At 38.2% G+C, this 18,728-nt stretch overlaps 2 protein-coding genes across 2 annotated transcripts in view; both read right to left on the reverse strand.

Moving 5' to 3' along the window:
- The window catches only part of IPO11 (importin 11), a 107,162-nt gene that overhangs the window by 25,163 nt on the left and 63,271 nt on the right, over positions 1–18,728 (reverse strand). The window contains exons 26-28 of the mRNA XM_060235924.1: positions 13,749–13,862; positions 11,783–11,904; positions 502–597 (exon numbers count right to left, since the gene is read on the reverse strand). Of these exons, the coding sequence (XP_060091907.1) occupies positions 502–597; positions 11,783–11,904; positions 13,749–13,862 (332 nt within the window). The remainder of the gene's footprint in view (positions 1–501; positions 598–11,782; positions 11,905–13,748; positions 13,863–18,728) is intronic.
- LRRC70 (leucine rich repeat containing 70) lies at positions 6,754–9,476 on the reverse strand. Its single transcript, XM_060235925.1, has 2 exons — positions 9,172–9,476; positions 6,754–8,754 (listed from the first exon to the last, which is right to left on the reverse strand). The coding sequence occupies exon 2, from the start codon at positions 8,741–8,743 to the stop codon at positions 6,827–6,829; it is 1,917 nt and encodes a 638-aa protein (XP_060091908.1). The 5' UTR covers positions 8,744–8,754; positions 9,172–9,476; the 3' UTR covers positions 6,754–6,826.

Genomic DNA, 18,728 nt, shown 5'->3' on the forward strand with positions numbered 1-18,728 from the left:
TGGGGTCACTAGTTGGCTGCAACTTCCTTTTTGTCAATCTTGAATTTTTTGTCCATCTATCACTGTTTACCTCAAATTCTTGTCTTATGAAAGATTTGGACAAAATTCTCTCTATCCACTTTTTCTACTCCATACAAAATTTTATAAACCCATGCCCCCTCATAGTTGCCTTTTTTCTAAACTTTAAGACTTTTTAAAGTCTTCTAGTTTGAAGACTTTGGCCTTTCCTCATAGGAAAGATGCCCCAATCAGTCAATCATCTTGCCTGCCTTCATCTGTATTTTTTCCAGTTCTGCCATATCTGTTTGGAGGTATGATTGGTGAACAAACTTGCACACCATATTCCAGATGAAACTACATCATAGATCTATAGAAGAGAATTACAGAGTTGACAGCTTTGTTTTCAATTCATGAACACCAAGCACTCCAGCTCCCCACATCTTCACTCAGAAGCATCACAGCACGTACAGTAAACACAGAGTAATTTAATCTTTTACTTACTCCTTGAATGTCCTTGTTTCAGTATCTTCAGTCATGACATCATGCAGTCCTTCTACTGAAATGTTTATGATACCACAAAATTTATCTTGGATAATACTGAAAAAGAGCAGAAGTTTTGCTCAAATAGGTAAGCTGGAAGCTTGTTTAGCAGTTTTAGCGGAGCACTTAGTAAAAAAGCACATTGACAGGCTGTCTTTCCAAAAAGCAGAGAATGACCTCAACCAGGAATCTTCACCTTTTCCAGATCCAGGACCCACCTTTAACCCCAGGCAGCACTATGGGATCCACTGAGCTGTTTCCGAACCTGCCAGTGCTAGAGAACAATCCTAGCCACTGTTAAGTGACCTTGCATCACCACCAGTGTTCCTCTCAGCATGCTGTTCATATGAGAGGCAGGAAATGTGGCACTCTTGCTCTCAACATGTGCCATAGCAGTTAAGTCCTTCCAAATGCAGCAGAACAATCAAAGCCAGAAAGTGGCAGCTTTAGAAGGGCTCATAAGAACATAAGAAAAGCCATGTTGGATCAGGCCAATGGCCCATCCAGTCCAACACTCTGTGTCACACAGTGGCCCAAAAAAATTATATATATACACACACACACACTGTGGCTAATAGCCACTGATGGACCTCTGCTCCATATTTTTATCTAAACCCCTCTTGAAGGTAGCTATGCTTGTGGCCGCCACCACCTCCTGTGGCAGTGAATTCCACATGTTAATCACCCTTTGGGTGAAAAAATACTTCCTTTTATCCATTTTAACCTGTCTTCTCAGCATGAAACCCACATTTCCAACTATGGCTCTAAGACTGACCTAGATTAATAGTCTCTGAAAACATTGTTGTTTTCTACTAAAATGACAACTATAAAAGTTAGCAAATGCAAACCATATTTGGTATAGTCAACTTTAACACTATCAATCACATTACAGGACGGGACTAGATTTAATCTCACTCCAAATTCATTCTGTCAGACTTGACAGCAGACTTTATTACATGAACTGTACATGTACACCCAATTAAAGGAAAGAACAACAAACCCAAAGTATCAGATGACAAATCAAACATTGGGAACCACACACCTGCAGAACTGATTCCAGGACTATGTGCGCAAGAAAGTCCTCTAAGACCTGATCCCTCTTGTTGGATGACAGTTTTTAAAATTACTGAACTTATGCTATAGAACAAAGTTAGAATCCAATGGCACCTTTAAGACCAACAAATTTTTTAATTCAGGGTGTAAGCTTTCATGTGCATGCACATTTTGTCAGACAATGAAATGGGATCCAATGAACACAACTGAATTCCAACCTTATTCTATTGCTTCAGACCAACACGGCTACCCAATGAACTTATGCTATGCAATAATAGAACTGATATTTATTTCTGCCTTAGTTTACAATTAAATTCACACAAGCATTCTTGTATTTGAAACTGATACAGAATTGCTATATCCTGCAGTTAAATTAAGTAATAGATCAGCATATGCACACATGGGCGCACATGCGCACATACACACTGCTAGCCAGAACAGTGTAAAAGATGGGCCTCTACAGTTTATAGTGGCTGCAATGTTCAGAAGTTTTACCAAAATCATGTAATAGAAACATAAAATACAATTCAGTGTAAAATGCAAGCAGTATTTTAAAGGAAACATAAAATACAATTCAGTGTAAAATGCAAGCAATATTTTAAAGGAGACAGTTTAAAAGCAACACAGTTTAAAAGTGTGTTACAATTAGCTTTGAGAATGGCTATCCCATTATTTTGAATGATTGTAATTGGAATATATTTTAAATGTGGTGCCAATGAAGTGTATTACTTTTTTGTAAATGCCAGGAGTGGTCAAATGATCTAGATCTCAGCCATCATTCCATAACTTTCTCAGGATAAAAGGTAAGAGCTACACATTGTTATTCTGCTCCTCTTCAGTTTCATTATGATTGCTTCTAACACCCTAGTCAGGGATGTCAAGCACCAGTTATTATATGACTTTACTGTATGGAGAGTTTCTTGGTCAGCTTATTAGCTGGATACTTGGTGTGGAATCTTTCTACGGGTGTATATAAGCACAGCTCCAAAATCTAGTACAGGTTATTCTGTAAGTACAAAAAGTACTGTGTGCATGCACTGTCAGTTAGCACTTGGAAAATGTTAACATGTACACCAGGTCTTATGGGCAGCCCTTACCTGGGAAAATTTCAGTATATAATATTTGTTAACTATTCCAAAATTACTAGTACAGTAGAAATGTTTCAAACCTTTAAAAAAAAATCTTACACCTTAAAGATGGACCCCACACTGTGAAAGCACTCTGCTTCACTGCTAGTTCTGTGTTAAGACTGTGAAAAAAGCTACATGTGAGGGACAACCCCACAGGATACTCTGGTATTCTACGAAACACACAATCATTTGATTTTACCATAAAACTGGAGACTAACAATGGCTGTTAGATCAAACCGCTTATTAGTTATGGTTTCAACTATGGCTCACTTGTAAGAAAAGTGAGTCCAGGGAAATGCCTTGTACGCTGGTATACTCCCAGGGTAATGGTCAAGAAGCAATTTTCTCCAGGCTAATTTGGCCAGGGATCCTGGAGGTGGATTTTTTTCTTTTGTGCCATCTTCTGGGCATGAAACGAGGTGACTGGAGGTGTGGAAATCCGTATGAATTTCCTGCATTTTGCAAGGGGCTGGACTAGATGACCCTGGAGGAACCCTAAAATTCTATAATTCCAAAAACACATCACTCTGCAGAAATATTTAAAACTGTCTGATAAAGATGAAATAATATTAGCTTCTATGAATTATTTTATATTCAGTAAAAATGTTTTATAGGATTTCCCTTCTTCAGAATTCACGACTGCACCCTCTAGAAACAGAAAGCTTGGTATATCCTAGTAAAATTCCTTCTGTTAATATTTGGTAGACAATTTTTAGTCCTATTGAAGGTCTAATGGGTCGTTATACCTGTGACTGTAATGAGTGGATGGAGAAAGTAGAGAAAGAAGTACTTTTCTCCCTTTCTCACAATACAAGAACTCGTGGGCATTCGATGAAATTACTGAGCAGTCAGGTTAAAACGGATAAAAGGAAGTACTTCTTCCCCCAAAGGGTGATTAACATGTGGAATTCACTGCCACAGGAGGTGGTGGCGGCTACAAGCATAAACAATTTCAAGAGGGGGTTAGATAAAAATATGGAGCAGAGGTCCATCAGTGGCTATTAGCCACAGTGTGTATATATATATATGTGTGTATGTATGTGTGTGTGTGTGTATATATATATATAATTTTTTGGCCACTGTGTGACACAGAGTGTTGGACTGGATGGGCCATTGGTCTGATCCAACATGGCTTCTCTTATGTTCTTATGAGTGTCACTCACCCCTTCTGCTCTACAACTGGCCTGATAGTTGATTGGTATGTAAAGAGTTTTGTCTCCTAGCAGGCAGATTTGATGTGCTTCTTCTATCCAATTCTATGCTGTAAATTATTATTATGACCAAAGAAGCTGGTAGATTGGGGTAGTAGCCTTTTGAACAATATGGAGATTTTCAGGTACAAAATGTAATTATTTTGTGCCCTCTGACTTCTGCATAATAAACTGTAAGTACGAGCCTACTGATCAAATAAAGCCAGATTGTGCAAGAAACATGGTATTTCAATTAGATTCTTTTTTTTTTAGCTTTCTCAAAATACTGTAGCCTGTTATAGGCCATAGTAATCACCAAACTAATCAAGCCTTTACCATCATACTGAAATCCTGTAAGAGTAATATCTACTTATATGAAGTAGTGAAAGGCTCTGAAGAAAAAGACTTACTGTTATAGTACAGTATAGTATAGTACAGTACAGTATAGTCTTTTAATCCTGGTTTAAACTACTTAAGAAAGCCTAGAAACCTTTATGATATACCTCTGAAATACTTCAGTTTACAGGTTACTGGCTTATAAATCATAATGTTACGCTATAGGTTCAATATTAGTAATTAATTGTACATAGTTATTAACAACTGTATAACCTCTGCTATTGCCGTATTTGATCCCTCAACTAAGCTCGTAAATAAATGCTGGTTCACACAGAGCTCAAACCTACTTCTGCACTTTATGCATCAAGTCCTATATAACTCACTGCTGTTGCAGAATGCAAAGGTCATAAGAATCAAACATGTATATACATCACACTTGCAGAGTGCTGCACTCAGTGCACAGTATGCTACTGCTTGATTCAGAACCAAAGCTCAAGAAGTTTGGGGCCATGCTATTTTTGCCCAAATCTTCAAGAGGATGCCAGGATAGCAAATGGTTGCTATTACAAAATCTATCTACGAACAGATTGATAGCATATTTTAAATCAACATTACTTAATTTTTCTGAAGCAAGGTTTTGCCAAGAGCACTGCGAATACTCATGTCGCCAACAACCCCCCAAGTGCTTTAGCAACATGGAACCTTATTACCACACAGTCACAAATTGAGGCCACCCTCCTAGGACCTGCTCCTTTTTGTTGTTGTTGTTGTGGAGGGATGACATCTATTTAACTATTGAGATAAACTTCTCCCCTCTTACTACTGAAATATCCCTTTGGGGGCAAAGCCCATTTTAAATGGAACAAACACAAATCACAGTGTCATGAATATGGTGTCAAGTAGATAGAATATTGTTAGAATTGTTTGGTATGAGTGAAAACTACATAAGTGTTTAAAAGAGATTGAGTTGTCTTACAAATTCTTACTTTAGTATCACATATGACAGAATACATGATAGAGAATACAGTTTGTACACTGAAAACATAAACTCGAAAAATAAAAAGGGTTAATAAAGGGTTAATAAAAAGGGTTAGGGGAGGGACGGTGGCTCAGTGGTAGAGCATCTGCTTGGGAAGCAGAAGGTCCCAGGTTCAATCCCTGGCATCTCCAAAAAAGGGTCCAGGCAAATAGGTGTGAAAAAACCTCAGCTTGAGACCCTGGAGAGCCGCTGCCAGTCTGAGAAGACAATACTGACTTTGATGGATCAAAGGTCTGATTCAGTATAAGGCTGCTTCATATGTTCATATATGTTCAAATACATTTTTTCAGGAATATTTAACTGCTATAATTAATTTCAATAGGTATGTGTGATAATCTGGAGTGGCAGCAGTGGGCACTAAAATATTTTTGGCAGGAAATTTTTCACACAGTCCAGTGCCACTATCCTCACAATGGTAGCACATACTGATTTTGGAATTAACTGAGGACTACCTGCCCACACCACATTTCCCCATCCAACACCAAGCACAACTGTGAAAGAGGCTCGGACAATGGCCTGACGGTGCTGTGTCACCCTGGCTGTAAATTGTGATGGTGTTCCTCCCTGCCTTGGTAACCTTTTTCTGCCCTTAATACCAAGGAGAAAAACAGACTCTGAACACTACAAGAAAAAGGGTTATTTATAGTGAGGGAAGTAAACTGCAGACTTTCAGAAACACCTTTATACACTGGAATATGTGTGCATGTGTATGTCTGTGTATACGTATGTACTGAAATGTGGAGAGTTAGCCAGCCACTGCTAAGTTCACCTCTAGGTTCTTAACCTTTCAGATACACCTGGACCCGTAGAGCCTTTCTACAATGCAGACTCAGCCTGCCTCAAAAGCTTTCATCAAGAAAGCTTTTCCCATATGAGATCCATGTACCAGTATACACTGTAACGTCCCACTACCCTAAACAGTTCACTTTCACCTCAAGTGACTGGAGACAGAGCAAGATCTTTACCGTGATTAAAGTTCATCAATCCTATCTGGGCTCAAACCTCTGTTAAATGGCTTTTTTTCTCATCCGTTCCTCCCCTCCCTCCAAGTGACCTTGATTGACCCTGATGGGCCTGATTGGCCATTTCCAGCTTTCTCTCCAGACCACCAGGGTACAATACTGATATTTGCTCACAATCTCTCCACCAGAACTGTTTTTTCATGATGCTGCTAGCTATAATCAATTTTACTTACCCATTTGTAAGTTGTTTTATATTGTTTCTATGAATTATTAATACTAATGAATATTTGAAAAGGCTGAAATTTTTGGAGGCAATGGTTTAACATGATATAGGCAGAATGCTGAATACATATTGATGCAATTCAAGAGTTATGAATGAAGGATTTTCCACTGGCAAGTATAACAAAATAAGATCGCATAACCAAAGTTTTAAGATACATACAGAAATGTGATTTAAAATGACAGCAAATAATGACATTATTTGGAATAAATGTTATGTTATTTATAAAATGTTGTACAAAGTTACAGTCTTGGCTTTTACACAAGCAGCATCAGAAATCTTACACTATCAACAAACTATAAAGCTGAGTGTTCAAATAGGATGACCTGTGCTGGACTTTCTAGCATGGCTGTTGCTTTAGGAAGATGAATGTTGTCCAGTTCTGAACTTCCCAGTGGATTCTGTGGCACAGACTGAAGTGGATCAGTTACACGGTATCTACCAGTCTGAGAAAACCCATAGTATTCTATTCCACTATCAGAGCTCTTTTGTATTTTAAGCTTCTGTCTAAACTGAATCATTTTGTAGATCAGAAAGAAGATAACAGCACAAGCCAAAATAAAAAGGGTTAATAAAATGTCAAAAGCCTGAGTCAGTTTTTCTACCTGTTGTGTACAAATTAAAGAAGTTTTAAATGATACAGAAGCAGCTTCTGGAGGAAATGCTCTGATCTCTTCCATAGTAACGTTAACAGGTATGACCTGTGCTGGTATTTCCACAGTTAACAATGAAAACACTGTAGCTGCCAGGCTAAGCCTTCCAGTAGAACGCTCTTCAGAAAGGTTTTGATTAGCAGATGTAGTAGGTATATCTGTCCACAAACTCACTGTGTCTTCATCCACACTCTTTAAATGTTTGTAAACAGAACTACTTGAGGGGGTTTTATCCCATGTCATCAATAAAGTAGTGCTGCTGTGATGGATACCTGCTGGTTTGATATCCTTGATTGTTTCAGGTGATGTGGAACTGTTGAAACAGTTTGGAAACAAGCCCCATTTAGCGAAATTCAAATGTCTTCCACGCAAACTGGAAGGATAATGGCAATGAATACTGACAGAGACCGAAGATGATGCTAGCCAAGTAATTATCCCAAATAATCTGCAGCTACAATTCCAAGGATTGTATTTTGCTTGTAAGTGACTTAATGAAACTAAAGGCCTGAAAACTCCAGGTTGCATATCTGTAAGATTATTAAATGCTAGATTCAGTACCTTCAAAGATGATCCAATTTTTGCAAATGCTTTATCTGCAATATTGATTATTTTGTTTCTGTCAAGTTGCAGAAACATTAAATTATTCAGCAATGCAAAGGTATGGGAACTGACATTTTCTAGATTATTATTGCTCAAAACTAACTTTTTAAGATGATTTAAACCCCCAAATCCATTCATGTCAATAATGCTTAAGTTGGCACTTTTTAAAGAGAGGTATTTGAGCTTGTTAAGTCCTCTAAATGCAAAGGGAGGTATTGATCCAATAGGGTTATGTGACAAGGAAAGTTTTTCAAGACTGCTCAATGCAACAAAAGCATTTGGTGGCACGCGTGTTAAATTGTTACCTTCAAGGTACAAACACGTAAGGTTGTCAAGGTAACAAAATGCTGCATTTGATATCTGTGAAATCTTATTGTTCGCTAGGTTAAGAACCTGAAGACTAATCATCCCAAAGAAAGTACCACTACCAAGGATGCTGAGGCGATTGCTTTGTAGCATTAAGTATCGTACTGAAGTGAGATCACTAAACACTCCTCTAGGAACAAAAGCAATTTCATTATTTTCCAGGTATAAAGAATGAAGATTTGAAAGTCCTTCAAATGTTCCAGGATCCAAACGCTTAATCTGATTATTATTCAGACGTAGGTACCACAGGTTCTGAAATTCTGCAAATGCTTTTGGGTACACATTTAAAATTCCAGAATTATCCAAGTGTAACACTGCAAGATGCTGAAGCCCTATAAATTCATTAGGATGTATGCAAGATATATTATTCCCACTAAGATATAGGAATATAGTACTTTGGGGGAAATTCTTCGGAATAGATGAAAGACCTGCATTATGGCAGTTGGCTTGTCTGCCTGTACACTGCTGGCAAACAGATGGACAACAAAGTATTTCCTCTTGGATCAGCAACAAAAGAAGGCAGTTAAGAATATGTCGAAACAACCCAAGGTGGTGAAGTTGACACATATCCTGGACTGTGATTCTCCCAATCATTTCTGATTGTGCTATGAGAAAAAAAGTTTAAAAGGGTTCATTCAAAATTCTGTTTTCATTTGTTTTAAAAACATGCAATCTTTTAATGCTATTTCTGCTATTTATGGACTATTAATTAATACTACTGCTTCATGCAAATTTATCACACCAATTACTTAATATCCAATATCTAACATTTAGTAACTTATACGTAATGGTAAAATTACAATATTTTCTAACATGGCTGAAAACTAGTTCAAGACCTAACAGAGAAATTAAAATAACAGAAGCTATTTAACTACTTTTTAAATGGTTCATCATGCTTAAACTCAAAAAGAAACAGTGCTGTTTATATTCTGAAACCTCAATTTCCTTCAATTATTAGCTTCTTGTTCTTTTAATATTCTTGAATATTTGACAGTTTAAAATATATTAAAAATAGCTCTCACCTGGAATTTGGTATTCATTTTGTCAGTTAAAAATTGTAGTTCTGCAGCACATTGGAATTCCTAGTGCAGTACATTATTTTAAGAACTTTCTAGACAACATTCCAGTTTCCCATATTTTGTCACAGGTTCTGCAACAGTTCCTACAGGAAACGCTACTCTTCCCATTTGCTCTTCCACAATGACTGGTTAAAATAAAGTTACCATGGATACAGGAAACAGAGACAGGAAGTCATTTTATCTGCAGTTCTGAGGTACTGCTAGAAGGAAAATCTCTACTATTCATTCCTCTAAAATTCAGTTAAATGTGTCAGGCGGCAATGATACAATATGTATTCAGTTTAAATTTTTGTGTATAATATAGAACGTACATGTTAAGCAGAATATAATATAATGCAGGGCTCTTTTTAGCAGGAGCTCCTCTGCATATTAGGCCACACACCCCTGATGTAGCCAATCCTCCCTAGAGTTTAGAGGGCTCTTAGTACAGGGCCTACTGTAAGCTCCAGGAGGACTGGCTACATCACGGGGGTATGGCCTAATACGCAGAGAAGCTCCTGCTAGAAAAAGAGCCCTGATATAATGGAGAGCCAGTGTGATGTAGTGATTATGAGTATGGGACTAGTATTTGGAAGACCCAGGTTCAAATCTCTTCTTGTGCCATGGAAGCTCACCTTCGGCCAAATTCTCTCAGCATAACCTACCTCACAGAGTTGCTGACAGAATAAAATGGAGGAGAGTGATGTAAACCGCTTTATGTCTCCACTGAAGAGAAATGCAAGGTAGAAATGAATTAAATAAATAAAAAGACATAAAAATGGGTTATACCCAATAAAAACAACTACACTCAGGAATGAAAAACAATATTCATTTCAGCATTTAGAAATAATTATATTTCTATTTAGAAATAATTAATGTGAGGAATGGTCAGGGTCAGCGTGACCACTATGATTTTTTGTCATCTTTATCCAGTACCTCAGAGAACCTGAATAAAATCTTGTCAGAAATTAAACACCAAGACATTTTAAAATTCAAAAACCAAATAGTATGTTTATTAAATACAGAAGGCAAGGAAGAGAGGAAAATAATAACTATTGGTTGTTATTAATCAGTTGGCAGGCAGAAATTCCAATAATAGATGGTCTCTGAACACTAGAGATGTTGGCAGGCTGAAGTAATATAAAACAACAGGCAAGCAGTGTTTCCCTAGCTCTGGAAAACACTCTAATTCAGAGAAAGCTTTATAAAACTATGCTCAGGCTTCTTAAATATAAAAATCCATGCACTCTTTGTCATTTATTCAGAGGATTGTTCGAACTTGTGTCAGAAATATCCCTACACAGACACTGTCCACTAGCACAGGTACACTCCAGACATCAGAGTAATACCTAAGGACTAACACCCTTGAGTGCTATCACACCAGCACCTCAATTCCCTGTGTTAAGTCCCACACAGCTAGTACTCCTGTCTGACTTCTGGAATTTTCTACATAGCCACAAGAACGCTAACCTTTCTCCCAGTGTGTTTGTGTTCTGTGTTGAACCAAGAGTCTGTCCTTTAGCACTGACAGGACTCCACGGCAGAGCCTTAAAGTTTTCCAGTGGTTTTGGTTTTGCCCCTTCTCATAAACTAAACAATCTTTCCCGACAGAAACTACCAAACCAGTTCTGTCTCAAGGAGCCAAACCAACAGGCTGCTTTTAGCTCTTTTCTTCTGTCAATCTCCAACTGAACTCAACTGTGAGGCGATTCCCCTCCCCACCCCACTAGCTTCCTTCCACGTGATAAATTTGTATCCATATCCCCAAATTCTAACTTCTATTTAAATTAGTACCATAGTTCATATTGAATGTATGAATTACAGAAAGATAGATATTTTGGTCTCAATACAGCTATATATTTGGTTTGTGAGCTGTCCTGAGCCTGCCTTTGGTGAGGCGGGCGGGATATAAATTAAATAAATAAATATATGTCTTTGAAGTATAACCAAGTGCCAGAAAGAAGAACCTGAGTGACTGAAGGAATAAAATGGGTAAAGGCATACATACTTAGAACTCAAAGTAATAATTACCACAGTTAATAAAGGAACAACAAGAAACAATTCCTTACAAATGAACTGGAGGATTTTAACCCATTCATTAATTTTTTAGTTTCAAATTTTTAACTAAGCAAATAAAAATTATTGACTTTCCAAAGACACAGTCAAAATCTTACTAATACGTAAAATACTTGCACAATTAAGTATTTAAAGCTAACTGGGTTTACAGCCCTTAGCAGCAACAGTGCAATTTACCTTTTATTAGGATCAACTAAAATGTCATCAAGTGTTGAACATGCTTCTAAGTTCCCCTGACCTCTTCCGTCATGATGCCCATGAACTATAAATTGCAGCCTTTACTGCACCACTTGATTAATTTTTTTTTATTTCTATGGTCATCAACAGAATAAAATTAAGGCAATATTCTGAAGAAAGTCACAGCTACAAATCTAAAGAACTGCACAACATAACTTGGCACACAATCTTTAGATTTCTGTTTCTTGGACTGAAACTGAAGAGAAACATATATGAGAGTAATTTGTGACATGACTCTGAATCCTGGCTAAGTTTTTCTCACCTGTTATCTGATGGCAGGAGAGAAAGCAACGCCAATGCTGAAAGTTTTCTTCTTTCTGGCTGAGTTATATTATCCATGCGGTCAACCCACATTTCTATCACATGACCAAGGAGCAGGTCCGGCTGGGAAAACAGAACATGACTGATGGTCACATTTGTAAGCAACGTAATCAGACTAGATACCTATTTTACAGTTAAGATAACGTAAAACTTCTCAGATGGAAGTTTCTGTTACTGTGCCATATTTTACAGGACATTCTAATTTCACAACTAAGATAAGCATATATCTACATGTATAGAGATATATAATCATAAGGATATATACATATATTCATATGTAGAATTCTATTATAGCAATACAGATCAACATTATTCTAATATATCTTTAGAGACTCAGCTCAATGCTGCTACACGAGGGGATGTGTCAACTTAAGATGGGATCCAAACTCCCTCCTTCTGTGAGCCGGAAACTTTCCCTCTTTCTATAGATTCCTCCTTCTTACATCATATGCCATATCAGAGAAGCTCCAAATGTTTAACAGTGGCTTTTCAGAGGGATCAGAAGACTTTAGCAAGAAGAGAGAGGGAGAAAAGATCTATTTCACAAGCAGAACTTGTGGTTTATTGGATCCAACTCACAGAGTATATGCCATATGTATTTTCAGAAATGAAGATTAATATTATTAGTGTCCATATATTTATTAAACATGAAGCCAATGAAGTCCCTCTTCTCAAGTGAATCACTGTTTTTTTGTTTATACTGGAATTGCAATGCAGTACCAAGCCTTTATCTTTAAGAGCATTCCTTGATGAATGTAGCTGGTTTCACTGTCAAGTTGCTTTTGATTGATGGAAACCCTATGAATGAATGTCCTATTGTTAACAGTCATTCTCAGATCCTGTGAACTGAGGGCTGTGGCTTCCTTGATTAAGACAATCCATCTCATGTTGGGTCTTCCTCTTTTCCTGCTGCCTTCACTTTTTGCTATCACTATTGTCTTTTCTAGTAACTCTTGTCTTCTCATAATATGAACAAAGTATGATGGCCTCAATTTAGTCATTTTAGCTTCTAGGGAGAGTTCAGGCTAGATACAAACACCAAAACAAGAACAACAAAAACCAAGCCAGCTATTATTCAGTGTCTGAGCACCACACAGAAAACATTTTCTGATGTAAAGACAGGTGCATGCTTATTTGCAGCTGGAGGATAAGATAAACAAAACAAATTATCTTATCAACTGCAGATGATTTTTTTTACTGGAGTTTCTATGGAATAAGTAGTAACCTACTGAAACCAGTGAACTGTTTGATGGTTCTTATGAATGCAAGGGCTTCTCAGTTTCCCTCTCGATGCATAGAGGTTTATGTCCCTGAAAAGCTTTCCCTATGTAAGCTAGGGATTCTCTGGAACAAGGCAAGTGAAAGAAACTGCTGCCAGAAAGGGGGGAGAAACTCAAAGCCGAACACATTTCTGTATGTACATGGGTCTCTCTGAATCCTAGCCCATACACTGAGCAAAGCTGCTTAAATTAGTAGTATGTCTATTTGCCCCTCAAAGATTAAAACTGGTACCAATAAAGAGCACATTTTCATTTCTATAGGCTAAAGCCATTTAACTTTAAAGTCACATGTTCTATATACATATTTAGAACACTTCATTTTCTTCACTACAGAAGATGCATGAATTTATAATGAGCTAGCATGTACATAACTGTTACAAAGACTGAGATAAAATAGGGTGAACAGAATGCGATACATTCCAGGAAACAAGATAATCTGAACAGTAACAACCTCCAAATGTAAACCAGAACTGTAATACAGTTAATTAACCAGCACTTCCAGTTTCAAACAAAGTACACATAAAATATTCTGCTCACATAAGCAGCACTATTAGCATCAGAGAATTTTGGTTTTTTACATACTGTCTGCCGAGAGTACAAGGCAAATAACTAAATATGAAATCTTACCTCTTGCCCAAACTCACATGCCATCTGGTTCAGAAGCAATGAGAAAAAACTTTTATTTTGCAGCAAGACTCTACCAATGATTCCCAAGTAAGTCGACATTACAACTGGGTACCTCTGAAAATGAAAGCAATTCAACTGAGCTCCCCGGCAAGTGGAAAATATAAACATGATAAAAGAATACTAAAATGAACATGATTCATGCAGAGAAAATAAGAAATTTAATAGCACTCATTATAGATACACAAGCATCAATATTGGTTACAGTCAGATTAATTCCTATTTTAAACAATTAGTACACCAATTTTAAGCTAACCAGTTTGCAGCTATATGGGGGCTGTTCACAAGAATTCCAGGCTACGATATAAATAGGAATGTAAAGTTAATGTAAAAATGCATACTATGTCCTGTGAAACTAGACAGATGGTAAGTTCTATTATACTTGGTGGGGAAACTCCATCCCCCACAATAACATATGAAAGCTCAGACAGTGTTGGAAATTTGGGATGGAGAAAACCATTGCACCACTGAGGCACACAATTGCTGTGATGGGACATGACTGTTGCACAGTTATCCAGAATATACAAAATACAATCAGAATTAAGCTTACAGAATATATCCAAGGATAGCTTAACACAGCTAAGCAAAGTCCTAAATGTATCCAATCATTTTGCCTACAATATGCCAGAGCTGTTCTTATGTATTCAAACAGAAATCTATGAATGGGAGAAGAAATCACATAAGAGGTTTACATTAGCTCTGGCTCTATATACACTATAAAGAATGGCAGACAAAACTCAGCACAAACACCTGAAACTTCCAGTTATTATTCATTATACTACTTCATCAGCTTTCATGGAAATGTGTTGGAAAGTGAATCATAATTGTTAGCAGCTTGTGCCTCAAGAGTACAGGATTTTGAAAAGTACATTCTGAATCTTCAAACTCCATGCAAAACCAAGTACTCAGTTAATTCCCAGAGTACAATATTTATACAACAGCACCACTGGCTGGGAGAAGACAAAATCATAAGCTAAGAAAAATGAATGGGTTTGCATAAGGAAATAACTTTAATCACAGATATGAGTGAGTAAACAACAGTTATCGCCTGAACGTGCAATTTTCTCTTGTGCCTCCTTTTTGGAGATCTAGATGAGCTAACGGAAAGCTTCAGAACAGCTATTCCTATCTAATGTACTTTTTTTTTTTTACTTTTAGAAAAAGTGCTATTAATCCCTCACCAAGAAGATCACTGCTGCTATTCTCAGTGGTAACACTCTTTAAGTGCAAAGATTTTATGAAACAGTACAGTGAGGTGTCACAAAAAGGTGAAAAAACCAATGGATTCATGTGTTGAATTATGTTATTTTAACACTTCCCATTATTGATTACAAGATATTTGCAGACTTCAAAATGAGAAAAGCTAAAAACAAACCAAAAAGGCTCTTAAATAACCATAGAGGCAAGAACAAAAGCCTTTTAACATGCTAAATCAAGAAAAGGAAGGTACTGCTCCATTTGAAAACCTTAGTGGACAATGGAATAAATGTATTACATTATTTGACATGAAACTTCAGATGAGAAATCCAATGAATTTTCTATAGACATCATCTTGTTTCAGTTACTGTAAACACACACATGGGTATTTCATACTTCAGCTAGGGCTGGAAGAGGAAGATGAGAAAGTTGTCTGTCATCCTCCACAAAGTTCTTCCCCTAACATTCTAGAAAGGGTTGAAGTCTCTGCTGTCTCCAAGGCAATCATTCCTAAGGTGATATGCTTCCCAAAAGATAACACCTTTCCAGGAAGCATGAGAAAATATGCAATTTACAGTATAGCACAGGGGTGTCAAACATAAGACCTGGGAGCCAAATCAGGCTCCCAGAGGGCTTCTATCAACTGATCAACTGGCTGTCATCTGCTTTCTTCTCCCTCCCTCTTGCTTTCTTCCGCATAACAGCTTGCTTTACCAGGCTGCTCAATTGCACAGGAGCTACAGAGCCAAGCCTCTATTTTCTCCATTGGCTGAGACTCCTCCTCTGAGGGGAGGAAGGCAGGGAGACAGAGCTTACTTTGCCAGGCTCTCTCAATTGCCTAGCAGAGCAACTGAGTCAAACCTCTCTTCTTTCTATTGGCTGAGGCTCCCCCCCGCCCCGTCCTGGTCCCCTGGGGAAGGAAGGAAAGAGTCAGAGCTTTGTTTGCCATGTTCCCTGGATCTCATGGGAGAGATACAAAGAAAGCACTGTTAAGACCCATGAGAGCTAATGTTTTAAGCATGTTTTAAGTTTTTTTTAAAAAAAATTGCGATTGTCTGTGTCCTTTATAAAATTTATATCTCTACTACCTAATCTTAAATAGGTACACATGTGGCCTGGCCTCACATGGCCAGGCCCAACAAGGTCTCATTTATTTCAGGTCCAGCCCTCATAAGAAATGAGTTCGACACTTGCTTATAGCCTATGGAAGCTGGGATTCAAAGAACATATCCTCTATCAATGAGCACTCAAACCACCTTACCTCCCTGCCCCCAAAACAGGAAAATATAACTCAACATGAAAATTACTTGGTTAAATTCAGCAGCAGCTTCCAGTATCTTGCCCAAGAACAAAAATGTATTCTTTTTTTAAAGGAGAAAATTGGTATTAGGATGAATGATGATATAGGATACCGAGAATTCAAGAAACAGTTAACTGCTTGCCTGGGCAAGAAATAATTTTAGACAGACTTGCACCTCCTTGCTATTGGACAAAAAAATGCTCTGTCTACATAAGAGTACAAATGGTACAAAGCAGCACTGCATAATGCTTTTTTGTGCAACTCTTGTGACCAGAAATAAGGAAACTCATCAGAAGAAGTGCCACAATCTTTCCTGAGATTGAAGAATTGCGAGAGATAACCAATAGCATCATAAATGATGCAATTTTTCAGCCAGGTATAAAGGGGGGAGGGATCACGTTGATCATGGTGGGGGGGGATGGACAGTAGAACAATAGGGTAAACTTTAAATAACCATTTTAAAAGGTTGGTTAGGGAGATATGGTATGGTATAGCCCACTCATGTTAGATCTCAAAAGTTAAGCAGGGTCAGTGTTTAGATGGGATACCACCAAGGAAGATTCTGCAGAGGAAGGCAATTGCATTCAGCCTCTGCTTCTTACTAGCCTTGAAAGCCCCTTAACTAGGGTTGTCACATGTTGGCTGCAAACTGACAGCATATACATACATAAGGATGGCTAAGAGTTTATCAGTCAAAATGTGTCAAGCAGACCCTTCATCTCCCAGTTAAAAATGGTAAGGACATGGCAACTGCAACAACACAAAGAGAAAAAAAGCAACAGAGCAATGCAATGAAGAACAAACTATGACATGTTCCCCAGAGAGTGCTAAGATCGGGGTCTCAAAACCTTCTTACAATCCCTGGGCCAAAGGAGGCCTGTCTGAAAGTGACCAGAGACAGGGCCTTCTCGATTGCAGCTCCCTGTTGGTGGAATCAGCTCCCGGCGGAGGTGAGGGCCCTGCGGAACCTTGAACAGTTCCACAGGGCCTGCAAAACAGACCTCTTCCGGTTGGCATATAATTAAGTGTTATCGGAATGCCTGAATATTTAAAACTTGAATATCAGATTATTCAACACTGGAATATTGAAGATTGATTTAAGGAAGGTAGCATAGTACATACTGAAGTGAGTTTACGTGTTTTTATGTATTTTATATATATTTTATGTATTTTACTGTATAATTGTAATTATTAATGTATTATTAATGTATTTTAAATTGATTTTGTTAGCTTTTTGTGTTGTAAGCCGCCCTGAGCCCACCTTGGTGGGGTAGGGCGGGATATAAATAGAATTAAATAAATAAATAGATAGATAAATAGATAAATAAATTCCTCTTATGCTCCCCCACGTTCATAAGTCTGCTCAAAGCAGAAACATTCATCCAGGTGGCAACTTGCCTTCTGGTTCCCTGTGAGAATGGGAATTTAGATCGAGTTAAAATTTCTCTCTATAGCTGACTAGAGGGCAGTTTTAAATTTTTATGATATACAAAAGCAAAGTCATACCCAAGAAACTCCATTCAGTTTACAGCTGTATATAAGGGCCTTCTCATGCCAAGTGCTGCACCGGCAGATGAGGGAAAATGTGGGATACTGAATGTGCATACAGCTGTCCACTGTACCTTCAGATGTTTCCTGAACAGAACTGACCCCCAAAAACTGTTGAAGTCACTGAGTGCAGTAACACTCAAAGCAGGACCTTACCTATCGTCACTAAAGAAATAAAAGGCAGTTATTTGGACAATTATAAACCAACTAGAAATAAGGGCCATTGTGGAGAAATATACAACAGGCTCTAGAAAGAGGCTCTGAGTGAGTGTCCCCCACCCTTGCTATCTTCCCACCCAAGTGAAGGCATTCACCCCCTCTCACCTCCAGGGGAGCTGAGGTCTGTCATCTGGAGAGCAGTTGTAATTCTGAGTGCTCTCCAGTCCTCAGCTGGAGAGTGGCAACAATGGTTCCCTGGGATGAAATGGCTGGTTTGAAGGGTGGAGTCTATGGCATTGTATCTGACTGAGGTCCCACCCTTCCTCAAACCCTTTCCAGGCTCCACCCTTCAAATCTCCAGGAATTTCCCAACCTGGAGTTGGCAACTGCTAAATCACACTGGCTCTCATAGGGGGTTGCTGCTGAACAGGAGCAAGCAGCCAGGTCTAGTCAAGCCATGCCACTCAGGTGGCATCAAGTCACACAGAGAGTGCTGTCAGGCCTAGGATAGCCAACCTCCAGGTGGAGTCTGAAGATCTCCTGGAATCACAACTGAACTCCAGACACAGGTCTCTCCCCCTGGAGAAAATAACTGCTTTGAAAGGTAGACTCTATGGCACTATATTCAGCTGAGAACTCTCCCTTTACTGACTCCCTTTGCTGTTACCTAGCAACAGCCTCTGGCTAGTAGCTTCCCCAATAGCCCAATCCTCGTATTT

This window comes from Heteronotia binoei, chromosome 4, assembly GCF_032191835.1.
Source record: "Heteronotia binoei isolate CCM8104 ecotype False Entrance Well chromosome 4, APGP_CSIRO_Hbin_v1, whole genome shotgun sequence".
NCBI lineage: Eukaryota > Metazoa > Chordata > Lepidosauria > Squamata > Gekkonidae > Heteronotia > Heteronotia binoei.